Consider the following 17616-nt stretch of genomic DNA (forward strand, 5'->3'; position numbering starts at 1 on the left):
GGACAAGAGTCCAGAGGTTTGGTTCAGTCTGCCTAGTCTCTCGTTCTCTTGTTTTTTTCTTCTCTTGCTCTCTCATTTTTCTCTTTTTCTCGGTCAATCAGTCTATAGAGGGGAGAGCTGTGGGGGAGGGGCTAGGGAGGTCAGATCGATTTTCAGGTTAATGGGGATTGGTTCAACATAACTGGGGATTGAGGTGTCAAGTGGTAAGTGGTAAGGTTAGACTATGCATTAACCTGTAGAGATAAAACCTTTATGGTGTCACCAGTTAGACAAGTGTCATTTGATTTGTCAGACTAGACCTGGGTAGAGGCTAGCAGAGGCTGGTGGGAGGAGCTATAGGAGGAAGGGCTCATTGTAATGTCTGGAACAGAATAAATGGAACAGAGTCAAACATGTGGTTTCCATATGTTTGATGTGTTTGATACCGTTTCATCTATTCCATTCCAGCCAGTTGGTTTTATTTTTCCTTCATAGCTTGTTCTCCATCTTCTTTTTAAATAGGGAGCCAATTTGTTTTCAGCACTTTTATGTTCATGACTGATCAAAACTTGTGTTCTCATGGCTCTCTCTTGTCCCTCTGCAGGAGACATGTGTTTAGCAATATGTTTGGAACATCGAATCACAATAAAATCACAGTATAGAATCGCAATACATATAGAATCAGCCCCCAGCCCTAACAGTAAGCAGACGTCACTTCATACAGTAGGACGCCACTGAGAGAGACCGTCTGTGGTCTTCTGCCGTCCACTAACAACTCTATATTTTAACACTTTCCAGACTTTTATTTTGATGATTTCTGTTGTAAAGTATTATTTTCCTCCAACTGTATTTCTTTCCTCCCTCTCTCTTTCCTCCATATCCTCCTCCCTCTCTCTCTCTCTCCTCCATGTCCTCATCCTCTCTCTCGCCTGGTAATCTTGGCTGGTGGTGTAGTGGACTTAATGAGGTCGAGGCCCGGGTGGGAAAAGCCTGTTTACCTCCTCATCCTATTCCTCTTGTCCAATAAGCCACAGGATTTACACGGCTTTGTGAAAAAAATGTCATTTTGACGGTCTGCCAGTGCCAGTCAGATAAGAAGACTGATGGGGGAGGAGAATCATATTTCAAGTGTGTTTTGGGCCTTGTAGTTGACCTGGTTTGTTTGAAGCTGTAGAGTTTGGACCGTAATCAGACCATGAGAGCTTGGTAGGTTTAGCGTGCCACAGTCAGATCTGAATACTGTGAGCGAATGCAGGTGTCTGGACTATTTGGTGACTTCTAAGCTTCTGACCCCTAATGATGACCTTTGACTTTTGCTGACCGTGTGGCTGAACTAATTACACTGGATTCATGTTCAGTGTCAGCAACAAGGAGTCTTCTCCTTTCTCCATTGATTCCCTTCTTCTGTGGTAGATTTCTGCATGTCTGACAGTCACCATCATTACTGGTGCTGTCCTCTGCTTAACTCTCTTTTCTGTCTCTGGTTCTAAAATGGCTGCTCCATCTGCTCTATATCTAGGGTAATAAACTTTACTACTTTTCTTTCTTTGTCTCTTCTTAATCTCTTTCATGTATTTTTTTCTTCATTTTCTTCCCCTATTCCTTTTTGCTCCCTATTCTCACTGCTGTCTCTTTCTTCTTATCTGTCTTTCCCCATTCCTTTGTTTTTCCATTTTCTCCTTCCTCTCCTCCTCAGGCCTCCCACTCTTCCTCCCCCTCTTCCTCCTCATCCTCCTCTCTGTCATGCCACCTCCAGCTGCCATTGGTGGTGGCGGCAGAGGAGGCGGGCTCTGGCCTAGGCCTCAGCCTATTGGTTTCTAGCTCCTCCTACCTGAGTGGACATGCCTCGCTGACCACGCCCATGGTGAGTCTACCTAATTGGCCCTAACGGCCCAAATTGGCAGGCCTCCAGGGCTGTGTTGTCTGGATCTGACTGTTGATAGCCCTGAATGATGTGGTTGTATTTCTCCTGAGTGGCTCACGGCCCGCTGTTATGTTTATGCGGTTATGATGTGTTTTGTTGTTCGTCTCTGGGCATGGTTCTAACATTGATTATGATAAAGGTGTGCTCATGATGAACAGGTAACTTCCAAAATAATGGAAACACCAACATAAAGTGTCTTAATAAGGCATTGGGTCACCACGAGCCACCAGAACAGCTTCAATACACCTTGGCATAGATTCTGCAAGTGTCTGGAAATCTATACCATTCTTCCACCAGAAATTCCATCATTTGGTGTTTTGTTGGTGGGGGAAAACGCTGTCTCAGGCGCCGATCCATAATCTCCCATAAGTGTTTAATTGTGTTGAGATCTGGTGACTGACACACACACACTTTAATTTGATGGGATGCTGATTGCTTAATTAAGATGGCGCCAGAGAAGAAGGCTGACGTTTTACTTGTTCCTATTTTACGTGTTCCTATTGTGTTTTTTGCTTGTTTTTTTTCTCTTATGACCGAAAATATCGTCTACACATCAGAACTGCATTACTCACCACAAACTGGCAGAATCCTTTTTTTTCTTTAACAAATCCGAGGAGGCCGATGTGAATGACATACTGCTTTCCCGGGAACAGGCCCAGATCCCAGTCATTTACGTCAAGAGAAGGCGGAGAAAAAGTGGCCGGAGGGCGGGCTGCCTTCTGAGAATTCGTAGGCGATCGAATAAACCCCCACTGCCTTCCATTCTGCTAGCAAACGTACAGTCTTTGGAAAATAAAATTGATGACCTACGCGGAAGATTAAACTACCAACTTGACATTTTCAACCTCTCCCTGTCCGAGTCTGTAATACCAACATGTTTTAAGCAGACCACCATAGTCCCTGTGCCCAAGAACACTAAGGTAACCTGCCTAAATGACTACCAACCCATAGCACTCACGTCTGTAGCCATGAAGTGCTTTGAAAGGCTGGTCATGGCTCACGTCAACGGCATTATCCCAGAAACCCTAGACCCACTCCAATTTGCATACCGCTCTAACAGATCCACAGATGATGCAATCTCTATTGCACTCCACACTGCCCTTTCCCACCTGGACAAAAGGAACACCTATGTGAGAATGCTAATCATTGACTACAGCTCAGCGTTCAGCACCGTAGTGCCCTCAAAGCTCATCAATAAGCTAAGGACCCTGGGACTAAACACCTCCCTCTGCAACTGGATCCTGGACTTCCTGACGGGCCGCCCCCAGGTGGTAAGGGTAGGTAACAACACATCCGCCACGCTGATCCTCAACACAGGGGCCCCTCAGGGGTGCATGCTCAGCCCCCTCCTGTACTCCCTGTTCACTCATGACTGCACAGCCAGGCATGACTCCAACACCATCATTAAGTTTGCAGATGACACAACAGTGGTAGGCCTGATCACAGACAACAACGAGACAGTCTATAGGGAGGAGGTCAGAGACCTGGCCGTGTGGTGCCAGAACAACAACCTATCCCTCAATGTGATCAAGACAAAGGAGATGATTGTGGACTACGGGAAAAGAGGACCGAGCACGCCCCCATTCTCATTGACGGGGCTGTAGTGGAGCAGGTTGAGAGCTTCAAGTTCCTTTGTGTCCACATCACCAACAAACTAACATGGTCCAAACACACCAAGACGAAGAGGGCACAACAAAACCTATTCCCCCTCAGGAGACTTTAAATATTTGGCATGGATCCTCAGCTCCTCAAAAAGTTATATAGCTGCACCATCGAGAGCATCCTGACTGGTTGCATCACTGCCTGGTACAAAAACCAAGATGGCGGAGCAGTAAGACGTGCTTGTTTTCGTCCCATGTAAATATTGTCTTTTTCTTTTTGTGTACATTTCATTATATCTCAGTCTCTTTTTTCCATTTTTGAATTAAATATACCTTCCTGCAACGCGCCTCACCCAGTGTGGTACGTATCTGCTATTTTTTTTAGACCTTATAACTGAAACCTCCATCAGGAGCTAGACAGCTAATTAGCTACTGGCTTTTCAGTCATTGTTAGCCACTGCTAGCGGTCTTTACCTTTTAGCTCGAACTCCAGCTGCTTTAGCCTAGATAGCCTGGATAATACCTGCCAGTCTGCACAGCATGATATCAGCCCTGAGCATATCGGACTGCTTTTTTCCCCCACTACATCACCGGATTCCTGCCGCAAGCTCTGGACCATCACACCGGATCTTCGCAGCTAGCTAGTTGCTACTGTGGCTAACGCCCTTGCCCAGAAGCATGCATCAGCTAGCCTCGAGCTTGTCCCATTTCCCGACTAGCAAACGAAGTACACCAACTAAAATAGCTCTCTTGCCAATTGGCCTGGACCCTTTGTCAACACGAGCCCCGCCGATCCATCACTACTGGTCTGCTGACGTAATTCGGCCGATGTGCGCTCAACCGGCCTCCTCATCGTGGATGTTGATCCATCTGCTAGCCCCAGCCTGCTAGCTTCCTGAATGCCGTGTCTCCCGCTCGCCTTACGTAGTAATCAACTACCGAACAGCTCCCTGTCTCATCTTTGCTGCTCATTGGACCATATGATCGCTCGGCTACACAGCTGATGCCTGCTGGACTGTTCATTAACACGGTACTTCATTTTGTTTATCTGTTGGCCCCAGCCTTGAACTCAGGGCCAGTGTGTAGCTAACTGACCCTCTCTGCCCATTCATCGCCATTTACCTGTTGTTGTTGTCCTGGCTGTTTACCCGTTGTTGTCTCACCCGTTGTTGTCTTAGCTCTCCCAATCAACACCTGTGATTGCTTTATACCTTTCTCTAATGTCAATATGCCTTGCATACTGTTGTTTAGGGCAGCTCTCATTGTTTTATTTTACTGTGGCGCCCCTAGTCCTGCCATGCCTCAGATAGCCCCCTTGTCCCACCCCACACACATGCAGAGACCCCACCTAGCTTAACAGGCATCTCCAGAGATGAAACCTCTCGTCACTCAATGGCTAGGTTTACCCCCACTGTACTCGCACCCTACCATACCCTTGTCTGTATACTATGCCCTGAATCCATTCTACCACGCCCAGAAATCTGCTCCTTTTATTCTCTGTTCCCAAAGCACTGGAAAACCAGTTCTTATAGCCTTTAGCCGTACCCTCATCCTACTCCTCCTCTGTTCCTCTGGTGATGAAGAGGTTAACCCAGGCCCTGTGTGTCTCCAGGCGCTCTCATTTGATGACTTCTGCAGCCGTAAAAGCCTTGGGTTGATGCATGTTAACCTCAGAAGCCTGCTCCCTAAGTTTGTTTTATTCACTGCTTTAGCACACTCCGCCAACCCTGATGTCCTAGCTGTGTCTGAATCCTGGCTAAGGAAGGCCACCAAAAATTCCATCCCCAATTACAACATTTTCCGTCAAGACAGAACTGCTTAAGGGGGCGGAATTGCAATCTACTGTAGAGAGAGCCTGCAGAGTTCTGTCATACTATTCTGGTCTATGCCCAAACAGTTCGAGCTTCTACTTTTAAAGATCCATCTCTCCAGAAATAAGTCCCTCACTGTTGCCGCTTGTTATAGACCCCCCTCAGCTCCCAGCTGTGCCCTGGACACCATATGTGAATTGATTGCCCCCCATCTATCGTCAGAGTTCGTACTGCTAGGTGACCTAAACTGGGACATGCTTAACACCCCGGCAGTCCTACAATCTAAGCTAGATGCCCTCAATCTCACATAAATTATCAAGGAACCCATCAGGTACAACCCTAAATCCGTAAACATGGGCACCCTCATAGATATTATCCTGACCAACTTGCCCTCCAAATACACCTCTGCTGTTTTCAATCAGGATCTCAGCGATCACTGCCTCATTGCCTGCATCCACTATGGGTCCGCTGTCAAACGACCACCCCTCATCACTGTCAAACGCTCCCTAAAACACTTCTGCGAGCAGGCCATTCTAATCGACCTGGCCCGGTATCCTGGAAGGATATTGGCCTCATCGCGTCAGTAAAGGATCCCTGGTTATTCTTTAAAAGGGCTTTCCTCACCATCTTAAATAAGCACGCCCCTTTCAAAAAATGTAGAACTAAGAACAGAAATAGACTCCAGCCACCCTAGTCATAGACTGTTCTCTCTGCGCCAAGTCTAGGTCCAAGAGGCTTCTAAACAGCTTCTACCCCCAAGCCATAAGACTCCTGAACATCTAATCAAATGGCTACCCAGACTATTTGCATAGCCCCACACCTGTTGTGTTCGGCGCATGGGACTAATACAATTTGTTTTTTTTTGTTTTTTTAATAACTCAGGAACCACAGCTGTGTGGAAGCACCTGCTTTCAATATTCTTTGTATTCCTCATTTACTCAAGTGTTTCCTTTAGTTTGGCAGTTACCTGTAAGTGTGTGTACGTACTACGTGTGCATTTGTTGCAGTGTGTTCTAAGCCACCTCAGGCTTTGTATCATAGGATACAAAGTAATGCGTTTTGACTAAGAAACAACTGACACAGAAGTGGGTGCATACTGTGGAAAAAAGTGGGGCTAAAGAGGAGTCCCAAATGGCATTCATACAAAGCAAGCAGACCTTACGTGAGCAAGTGATAGTACTGTATTGTCTTTGCGTCAGGGACCTCCACAGCAGATGGACTATACCTGTTGATGAATGAGGTTGAGGTGGTTAGCTGCGCGCATGACTAACGCATTTATTTTGTTCAAGTTTCAACTTTAATGTCCCATAGCTGTCTCTTATACACATCTAGATGTGTATAAGAGACAGCAATGGGCTAGTCCATCAAGTCATAGGGCTGACAGCCATCAATACTAGTACTGTCTCTTATACACATCTAGATGTGTATAAGAGACAGAGTATATACAGTAGGCCTACTAGTGATCCACATTAGAAGTAGCACAAAAGTATAGCAAGACAAAGTTGTGCTCTGTGCATTCTTAGATCATATGGTCAACAACATATGATCAATGTGCTGACAAAAACAAAAAACAACATCACCATCCTCAACATATTGCTCCTCTATTGTTCATCAAGCAAAGGAGGGGGCCGATGACATCACGGATTCCCATCAGACCAACTCCTTGAATGCAACAACATTTTGCCCAACCCCCCCCCCCCCCCCCTTTAGTTTTGTACTTTACTGTATTTATACTTAGGATATCACTTTTCAACACAAAGTTTTTTTTTAAATCACTGGGGGACATCTTTAACAAAGCTAACACTTGCTGCTGTTATACCGTGACCCTTGATCTCTAATGGATATGAAGCAGATGATCTTGGTCTTGGGGAGTGGGCTGACTGCGTATGGCCCCTGGGTGTGGGGGGCACGTTGAGGAGATCGGGGAGAGGGGGTGTGTATCTCCCTGTGGAATCACTCCATTTGGACCTGGCCTGATGCAAAATAGATTCCCTCTCCTGCTCTTCTTCTTCCTCTACCCTTCTTCTTCCTCTACCACTCTTCTCCTTTTCTCAGTCCTTTTCACCTCTAACCATTTGTGCCCACTAAATCAAATCCAACTTCATTTACACATTAAACATTACAGTAGACTTCACAATTTAAATCCCCGTTCCCCGTCTACTTCACCCTCCTCTCTCTCACACCTCTCATGCCTCCCCCAAGCCCTCAATCCCCTCCCAGTGTTTGTGCCAATGGAATGTTCACATTCCTCAAGTCCTCAGGGCGTGATGTTTTGGGGGGATGCCATGAGGATGGGAGGTCTGGAAGGAAATAGAAAATATATGCAATATATTTTATTTAGTAATTCGATTTAGTGCCAACAATGCCATTTCAGTGGAAAATCTTTCTTCTCCGCTCTGTGTGTGTGTGTGTGTGTGTGTGTGTGTGTGTGTGTGTGTGTGTGTGTGTGTACGGTAGTATGTTTTATGGTTGTACATTTGTGGGGAATAGTATGTTGGAACATTTTGTTGGGTGGAAAGAATATAAACTGTTCTTAGTCTTCAGTGGAAACATCCTCATACGTTCTCACTGCACTTTTGCATACCCATGTTGCTTTTAGGTTTAGTGTCTCTTATATGTGTGTGTGTGTGTGTGGGATGGTGTGTGTGTGGGAGGGAGGGATGGTGTGTACACGCCCGCCTGTGTGTGGTGTTTATCAGTGATCTATGTAGGGTTGACCCCATTTAGTCTCGACTGGTCGATTGTTTGTTTTGTGGGGCGGCAGGTAGCCTAGTGGTTAGAGGGTTGGGCCAGAAACCGGAAGTTTGCCAGATCGAATCCCTGAGCTGACAAGGTACAAATCTGTCGTTCTGCCCCTAAACAAGGCAGTTAACCCGCTGTTCCTAGGCCGTCATTGTAAATAAGAATTTGTTCTTAACTGACTTGCCTAGTTAAATAAATACATTTATAAAATTTAAATGTTGGTTGATAGGCTATTCGTCTGCAGAGACAAAATTATGGCACGTCTTGATTGACGCCTGTCTCAGTGGACTAATCCATTGCGGAGGCTGCAGGGCTGGCACACCAATATCACCAGTAGTATACTACCGTTCAAAGTTTGGGGTCACTTAGAAATGTCCTTGATTTTGAAAGAAAAGCCAATTTGTTGTCCATTAAAATCACATCAAATTTATCAGAAATACAGTGTAGACATTGTTAATGTTGTAAATTACATTTGTAACTGGAAACGGCAGATTTTTTATGGATTATCTACATATTCCATTAAAAGAAATCAGCTACAATAGTAAGCTACAATAGTAATTTACAACATTAGCAATGTTTAGCATTAGCAATGTAAATGAGTAAGAACGCACACCTGATTACGCATAGAAGTTGGTCTAGGGTACCAGGCTTGCGTGCAAATGTAGGCTTATACATTTGCCCATTTTGGGGATCTGATAGTATTTCTGATTGTCTTAATTCACCACCAATAATGAGCTGTGCAGCTTCTCAAAATACACATTTTCTTCACCTCAAACAGCAATTAAACTGTCTGTTTTTACATCCATTGAGAATGACAATAGTTCCTGAATGTAGCCTATTTCAAAAACCTTTGTCTCTCTCCCTTTGATAACCACTAGGCGTAAAAGGGAAAAAAATGTCATGCTTTGATCAGTCGAGAATATTTCATACAATGTTGCAAGTTTGTTAGTACAAGCTTCCTGCTGGACTAAGTTGATAGTTGATGCAATGTTTCATGTTGCTTTAAAAAAATATATATTTCACCTTTATTTAACCAGGTAGGCCAGTTGAGAACAAGTTCTCATTTACAACTGTGACCTGGCCAAGATAAAGCAAAGCAGTGCGACAAAAACAACAACAGAGTTACAAATAAACAAACATACAGTCAATAACACAATAGAAAATCTAAGTACAGTGTGTTCAAATGTAGAATATTAGGGAGGTAAGTGAATAAATAGGCCATAGAGGGAAAATAATTACAATTTAGCATTAACACTTGAGTGATAGATGTGCAGATGATGATGTGCAAGTAGAGATACTGGGGTGCAAAAGAGCAAGAAGATAAATAACAATATGGGGATGAGGTAGTTGGGTGTGTTATTTACAGATTGGCTGTGTACAGGTACAGTGATCGGTATGCTGCTCTGACAGCTGATGCTTAAAGTTAGAGAGGGAGATATAAGTCTCCAGCTTCAGTGATTTTTGCAATTCGTTTCAGTCATTGGCAGCAGAGAACTGGAAGGAAAGGCGGCCAAAGGAGGTGTTGGCTTTGGGGATGACCAGTAAAATATACCTGCTGGAGCATATGCTACGGGTGGGTGTTGCTATTTTGACCAGTGAGCTGAGATAAGGCGGGGCTTTACCTAGCAAAGACTTATAGATGACCTGGAGCCAGTGGGTTTGGCGACGAATATGTAGCGAGGGCCAGCCAACGAGAGCATACAGGTCGCAGTGGTGGGTAGTATATGGGGCTTTGGTGACAAAATGGATGGCACTGTGAGTAGACTACATCCAGTTTGCTGAGTAGAGTGTTGGAGGCTATTTTGTAAATGACATCACCGAAGTCAAGGATCGGTAGGATGGTCAGTTTAACGAGGGTATGTTTGGCAGCATGAGTGAAGGAGGCTTTTTGTGAAATAGGAAGCCAATTCTAGATTTAACTTTGGATTGGAGATGCTTAATGTGAGACTGATATAACTGGTATATGCAGGTGATATAACTGTTTGTTACATGCAGTATTTGCTTTGTGGACTTCACCGGACAGATGTTGCTCTACAGTTTTGTGATGAAACAAGCCTATGTGTAGTTGAATTTATTCTGCCACTGTGTGACTGTTGTCTTTTTGTTGTCACGGCCTTGTTGCATACTACGGTGGCGTTTGAACCAATGGGTTATAGAGCAAACAACGCAATTATCACACCATAGGTTGTAATATGGCTTTTCACTGGCTTGGCTTCCTCTATGATTTGGCTCATATACCGCTACTGGACGTAACAGGGTTGGTAGACAGTGCACAGCGTGTTACAGCAGGTTACTAGCTTTCTGCTTCTCCTCCTCACAGGAATCTGCTCACCTGGTCGCCATGACTACACAATCTCAGACAAACACACACTCTGATTCACACTTACACACATACAGTCACATGGAAGGCATGGAAAGATTGATATCAGTCCATTCATTGTTACAGTATGTTGAACCATACATCCACTTTAGTCCAGGAGAGGAGGTGCTGATGGAGACTTTTTTTCTTTCTACTTTTCAGCTTTGATTCTGTCTGATTTATTTTCTCAACCTGTCATAACACTGTCCTTCTTTCCTGATTCCTGGTTTCCTTTCCTACTTCCCACCAATCGCAGAGTTCAGACCAGGTCGCCTTGACCAATGCCACCATATTGGATGGCAGCAGGGGCAGGCCCAACGGTTCCCTGGCCAACTCATTGGGCTCTGTTGCCATCTGTCTTCCTCCTCCTGAGACCACTTCTCTTCTAACTGACTCTCTCCTCCGCACCTCGGCAGTGGTGAGCTGACAGACAGACAGACGGACGGGCGGGCAGACGCGGGCGGGCAGACAGACGGGCGGGCAGACAGACAAACGGACGGGCGGGCGGGCAGACAGACGGACGGGCGGGCGGGCAGACACGGAAGGGCAGACGGGCGGGCGGACAGACAGACAGATGTAGCCTAACTCAGACAGACGGGTGATACTGGTAGACAGACAGACAGACAGACAGACAGAAGATGATAACAGGGAGATATGTTTCAGTAATAAGGAGTCATTTTAAGGTGGATGCCTGTCAGACAATAACATTGTTGGTGACTCATTGATTTCCAGGACCATTTATCTTGTCATACCAGTAATCACAAAGCATCTAAACTGTGGACCATAGTGAAAGATTTCCTCCTGTTTTGGTGATTCTCGACTACTGCTTATTGTATTATCCTGACGGATTGTAGTTGTGGGTCTAAATGGAACCCATAGAACTTTTGACTGTTTCACCTGTTCACCATGTGCAACAGACACGCATTATACTGAAATACTGTACACTCATTAAACACTAATCATGTACACCAGTGCCACCTGGTGGCCAATTATTGACACTTCCAACCAGTAAAAACCATACAACTCAATGTAGAAGTGCTTCTCCATACCTCACCGTAGCCCTGAGTTTGCTGTCCCCACAGTATGTTCTATGCTAAATTATTCTGTGGCCGTCTCTCTCAACCATGGTGTCCCTCTTCTCTTCCCGTAGAGCGTCGACGAGGGTGGCGAGGGCGAGTATGTCAACCTGTACTCATCCAGCCAGGCCAATGGGGAGCTGGAGCTGCCTCCCTGCCTCAGAGTAAGTAACTAATGCACTCAACCTAGTAGGATTGTCACGATACTACAATACTCGATTTTCCATGGCAAAAAAATGAAAGCACAAAGCAGACTAAACTCGTTGATCCTTTAAAAACCTGCTTAATGCCAAACGTCGTGTGCTAAAGCGTGGGGAAATAAACACGTGACTACGTAAGGCAGTTTAGGACTGTTTTCCTTAAGAAATTACAACTCTAGGATCAGATTATTGCAACAATACTAACTGTAACCATTAAGGGGATGAGCAAATATCTGTATCAGTGGTTAATGACAACTTCTACCTATTACATTAGGGGTAGCTAACTCCATTTCAACTCTTTTGATGGAGACAGCCTTTGTGTAAATTACGTGTTGGTGTTCCATGATTCCTGCTCCTCAACCTACCTTGACAGAGCTTACTCTGCCCCTCACAGCCAATCGCTGCTGACGATGTCATTCAAGACCCCGCGCCACAAATGCACTCCTCCAATAGCAAGGAGGCTCTGGACAAGGACAGGTATGGGATAAAGTGACTGTTCAGGTCACATTGCATAAACACTCCCTCTCCCCTTCAGGCGTAATGTCTTTACTTGATCTGGTGATCCTAGAAGGTAAAACAGCAATTGAATGAAATGGATACTGATTAATGACCAATGCTAGGTCTATGTAAGCATAGAGAGAGAATTACTGGAAGAGACTAAGCCCCTTCTGACCAGTGCAATTTGAATGGAACATTTATCATGGGTAACAATTTTATTCTAGGTAATCATTCGATGTCTATGTATGTAAGTTTAGGTAAACAGACCTAATGGTGCTTCCATCGGTCTTTCTGTCAGCAGGAGGCAGAAGTCGACAGACTCGGTCCAGAGCGATGAGGAGGAAGTGGATGAGCTCTCTCTCATCGACCACAAAGAGATCATGTCCCGGATAACACTCAAACAGGAGGTAATGCTGCCCTCATTCATGACTGAACTAACATTATTACCCATGTCTATTGGCTAAGTAAGCATTGTCTCTAGAAAGCTTGTGGTTGTCTTTGGCTACAATTTCTTTAAATGCTATTTTGTTCATGTTACTTACTGTATGTGAAACTCTGACATAAGACACCAACCTTCATACTGGTGATATTCACATTTCACTCACATTCCTTCTTTCTCTTAGTCTACTACTGACCTCTAGAGGAACTGCAGGGGATCTTTCTCCATTAAAATTCCCTTTCCTTTTTTTGGTTTGGTGCAGTCTGACAGACGTGTGTGTGTGTGTTGGTCCCCATTCTGCAAGGTCAGAAAGGGATAAAGAGAGAGGGGGAGGTCTGGTTAAACAACAAAGGACAACTGTAGCGGTAAATTCGAGTTTTATTGTTGGGGATCTGTCTGCTTGTGTGATCAGTGTATGTCCTGCGTATAGCAGCCCTCTCTCTCTCCCCCCTACTCTCTCATTCTCGCTCTCTCGTCAGTGAAGCTGCTGCAGGGCGAGAGAGCATGGACAGAGAGGAGAGAGCTGCATTTTGGACTAGACTGCATTCCTGCCTTAATCCTCATAACATCTCTCCCTAACCCTCTTTCTCTGTCTCTCTATCTGCCTCGCTTCCCTCTCTCCCCTCTCCTTTCTCTATCTGCCTCACCTCTCTCTATCCATCTGCCTTGCCTCCCTCCTGTCTCTCTCTCTCGCTGCTTTCTTTTTCTTCATCTATTCATCTCTCACTTCATCTCTCTCGTTCTCTCTCTCTCTCAGAATGACGATGGTCCTGATGTGCGTGCTGGATCAGGGGATATTCTGTTAGTCCACGCCACAGAGACAGACCGCAAAGGTAGGTAGCATTTATCACTGTTCGACATCAGCCCCTATTAAAATGTGTGTTACTGTGGGTCTGTGTGTGTTACTGTGTGGTTCTGTGTGTGTGGGTGTGTGTGTGTGTGTGTGTGTGTGTGTGTGGTTGTTGGTGTGTGTGTGTGTGTGTGTGTGTGTGTGTGTGTGTGTGTGTCGTAGATGTAGTTCAAAACCTGATCACAGCTTTTTGTCTGTTAAATTGGTCTACAGTGAAATGTGAAGTTGCTAGAATAGCTACAGAATGTCTTGACTTACAGATATGTCTCTTGACTTATAGTATGTCTTTGACTTACAGTATGTCTGACCAGCTTTACATTTCTCTGAATAATCAGAGGTTACCAGACGTGTCCCATCTATTCATGTTCATCCATGTTCTCTAAAGTTGAGATGATCCACCGTTAGTTGTCAACCTCGGAATATTTTGGGTGGACTTTTAAAAGGGGTGGGAACTTTTAAAGGAGGTGGGCTTTTTAAGGGGTGGGCTTTTAAAGGGGTGGCTTTTAGAAAGGGTGCACTAAAGGGGGGCTGTTTCTCCTCATGCTCCCATACAGATCTGGTGGTTATGTATGTGAGTAGTCTTCCTGACACATACAGGACTTCTGCAGCCCAGAGGACCTCATTAAGAAGCCCACTACAGATATCCTTTTTTGGTCGCCTACAGCTAGAAATTGTGTGTTGAATACTAAAAGCTTGAATGGATTTGGCTTTTGTGATGAGATAAAATACAGAAAATGGTGCGTAAGGTAAACGTCGATTGTGTCCCTACTATGGTTGAACCTAAAGTGACTTCTGTGAGAGTGGAAAATATATTCACTATTTTGTGAATGTGGACGTAATACTTGAGCGTGGAGGTCATTTCCGTTGTCTCCTGTGATCACAGGACCACATACACCTAGGTTCTGTCACAGTCCAGACACGTTTAAGAAGCGCGGTCAGCAAGAACACCTTCTTTGTGCTCGTTAGACTGGTGGACGAACTGTGGTGAGTAATGGTATGGACAATATTCTACTAGAATCTATACGCAGTACCTTACTCAGACTTCCAGTACGTCACATATTATATACGAGTACCTACTCATGCTCAGATACAGTCACATATTATATACAGTACTCCTTACTTCAGACTCTCAGTCAACATAATATAGCAGAATTATCCACCTCATGTACAGCTATTACAGTACCTTACTCCATACTCTCAGTAAACAAGTCAATCATTATATACAGTACGCTACTCAGTACTCTCGTACAGCCACCATAGTAGTATACAGTACCTTATCATACTCTCAGTACAGCCTACATATTATAGAGAGTACCTTACTCAGACTCTCAGTTACAAGTCACATATTTTATAACTACCAGATCTCGTAAGTCCACTATTCAGACCTTCTCAGTACCCAGTACACCATAATGTATATACAGTAGCCTTACTCAGACTCTCAGTACCAGTCACATATCTTATATACGAGACCTTACTCAGGACTAACATCAGTTACACGCAACATATTATATAACAGTTACCATTACTCAGACTTCTCAAGTACACTGCCACATAAAATTTATACAGTATCTTAACTCAGATCTCAGGACAGTCCACATATTATATATACGTACCGTTACTACGACTCTCAGTACTTTGCCACAATATTATGTACATGTACCTTCTCAGAACTCTCAGTAGTCACTACTTATACAAGCTATAACTTAGTAGTCAATTCTACAGACTCACTCTTACTCAGACTCTCAGTACTGCCATATCTCGTACATACTTATAGCTTCAGTTCCAATTTTATACAGTACCTTCATCAACTTAACCACTTATACAGCTTACTCTGCAGTACAGTCACATATTATATACAGTACCTTACTCAGGACTCTCAAGTACATCACATAGTCATGATACATCCGTCTCGATCTACATACTACACGAAGTACTTACAGTACTACTCGACTCTCAGTACTGCAGACGATAATAATGTATCTCTTACTAGTACCTCCAGTCTAGCCACTTATTATCAAGACATTACTCAAGTATCTGCTCAAAGTACTATTTATACTACAGTACCTTACTCCAGACTTCCAGTACGCCTACAATGACACATTATATACATACCATTACTCAGACCAGTACAGTCACATATTAGTATACAGTACCTTACTACAGACTCTCAGTAACTAGCCACATACTTATAAGTACAGTACCCGTTACTACGACTCCTCAGTATGCCACATTATTATTATGAGCATACCTTACTCAGACCTCTCAGTACCTGCCACATATATATACAGTCACCATTACTCATGACCTCAGTAGCAGTCACATCATTAAAGACAGTACCTTCGTCAGACTTACAGTACAGTGCCAATATAAGATTACTCAGCTTCAGTCCACATAAGACTTACTCAGACTCTCAGTACTGCCACATATTAATAATACAGTACCTTTACTCAGAGCTCAGTACGCCACATAATGATAATACAGTACCTTACTCAGACTTCTCAGTACTTGCCACATATGTATAACAATATACATTACTTCAGACTCTCGGCAGTTACAGCTCACATTTATATGACATACATTACTACAGCTCAGTACAGTCACATATATATACAGTACCTACTCAGACTCTCATCTGCCGCATATGATGTACGAGTACCTTACTCAGACTTCAGTCTGCACACATATTATATACAGTACCTTACTCAGACTCTCAGTACAGCCACATATTATATACAGTACCTTACTCAGACTCTCAGTACAGCCACAGAAGTGGCTTTTTACTGTTTAAGCAGTAGATAGCCCTGGGGATCCAACAGAATAGAAATTACTTCCAAAGAGTGTGTTGGAAGCAGACAACCCTCAATGTTAACTTACCTTTCAGTGTTAAGTGAATTAACTTCTCCTCCCTTTAATGTTCTCCTCTCCCCCCTTTCCATCAGTCTGGTGGAGTTAACGGAGGACATCCTGAAGCAGCTGATGGACCTGGTGTTCAGGCTGGTGTGTAACGGCGAGCTGAGCCTGGCCCGCGTGCTTCGCAAGAACATCCTGGACAAGGTCTGTCCAACAACACCACTACCTTCCCCTCAACACCACTACCTTCCCCTCAACACCACTACCTTCCCCTCAACACCACTACCTTCCCCTCAACACCTTCACCTCCCTCAACACCTTCACCTCAACACTCTTAGCAGTTGATGTTATTCTTTAATAACGCGGAACCCAAAGCAAATCAGGGGGAGGAAAATAGGTTTATTCAAAGAGGATAAATCATAGATGTTATACTGAGAGGTAGATGGTCGTTCCTTCCCTGTCCTCAGTGATTCTCTCCAGGGATTCTCTCCACAGAACAAAGGGACAGGATGTACTTTATAGCCCAGCCCTAGCCTGTGGTTGACCAATTAGAATTCCTTGCAATAAAACTGGGCCGATGGCCAAATAACAAGTATCCTATTTCAGGTTGGACCAATGAGAACGTGCCACACGTAGCTATGAGTTCAGGACTGACATTCCTAACAGACGTTGAACTGAAAACCAACTATTTCCATTGATAATTCCCTATTGACGATTAGTACCCTATTGACCGTTAGTACCCTATTGACCGTTAATACACTATTGACCGTTAGTACCCTGTTGACCGTTAGTACCCTGTTGACCGTTAGTACCCTATTGGCCGTTAGTACCCTATTGACCGTTTGTACCCTGTTGACCGTTAGTACCCTGTTGACCGTTAGTATCCTGTTGACCGTTAGTACCCTATTGACCGTTAGTACCCTATTGCACGCGTTAGTACGCCTGTTGACGCGTTAGGTAACCTATTGACCGTTAGTGCCTGTTTGAACCGTTAGTAACCTGTTGAACCGTTAGTACCTATTGACCGTTAGTAACCCTAATTGACCGTTAGTACCCCTATTGACCGTTAGTACCCTATTGACCTTAGTACCCCTATTGACGCGTTAGTACCTGTTTGACGGTTAGTACCCTAATGACGGTTAGTACGCTATTGACGGTTTAGTACCCTGTTGACGCGTTTAGTACCCTGTTGACCGTTATTACCCTGTTGACCGTTAGTGCCCTGTTGAGCCGTTCGTACCCTGTTCCGTTAAGTACCCTTGTTGACCGGTTAGTACCCTGTTGACC

General features: G+C 44.4%; 1 protein-coding gene across 1 annotated transcript in view; it reads left to right on the forward strand.

The window, feature by feature from the left end:
- Nucleotides 1-17250, forward strand: part of rapgef1b (Rap guanine nucleotide exchange factor (GEF) 1b) — a 60745-nt gene extending 43495 nt beyond the window's left edge. The window contains 11 exon segments of the mRNA XM_070442852.1: nt 1676-1843; nt 10673-10834; nt 11567-11656; nt 12087-12169; nt 12492-12597; nt 13387-13462; nt 14034-14075; nt 14078-14135; nt 14379-14412; nt 14414-14463; nt 16419-17250. Coding sequence (XP_070298953.1) covers nt 1676-1843; nt 10673-10834; nt 11567-11656; nt 12087-12169; nt 12492-12597; nt 13387-13462; nt 14034-14075; nt 14078-14135; nt 14379-14412; nt 14414-14463; nt 16419-16674 — 1125 coding nt within the window. The 3' untranslated portion in view covers nt 16675-17250.
- Nucleotides 17251-17616: the final 366 nt, after the last annotated feature.

The sequence above is a fragment of the Salvelinus sp. IW2-2015 genome, linkage group LG4q.1:29 (genome assembly GCF_002910315.2).
Source record: "Salvelinus sp. IW2-2015 linkage group LG4q.1:29, ASM291031v2, whole genome shotgun sequence".
In the NCBI taxonomy this organism is placed as follows: Eukaryota; Metazoa; Chordata; class Actinopteri; order Salmoniformes; family Salmonidae; genus Salvelinus; species Salvelinus sp. IW2-2015.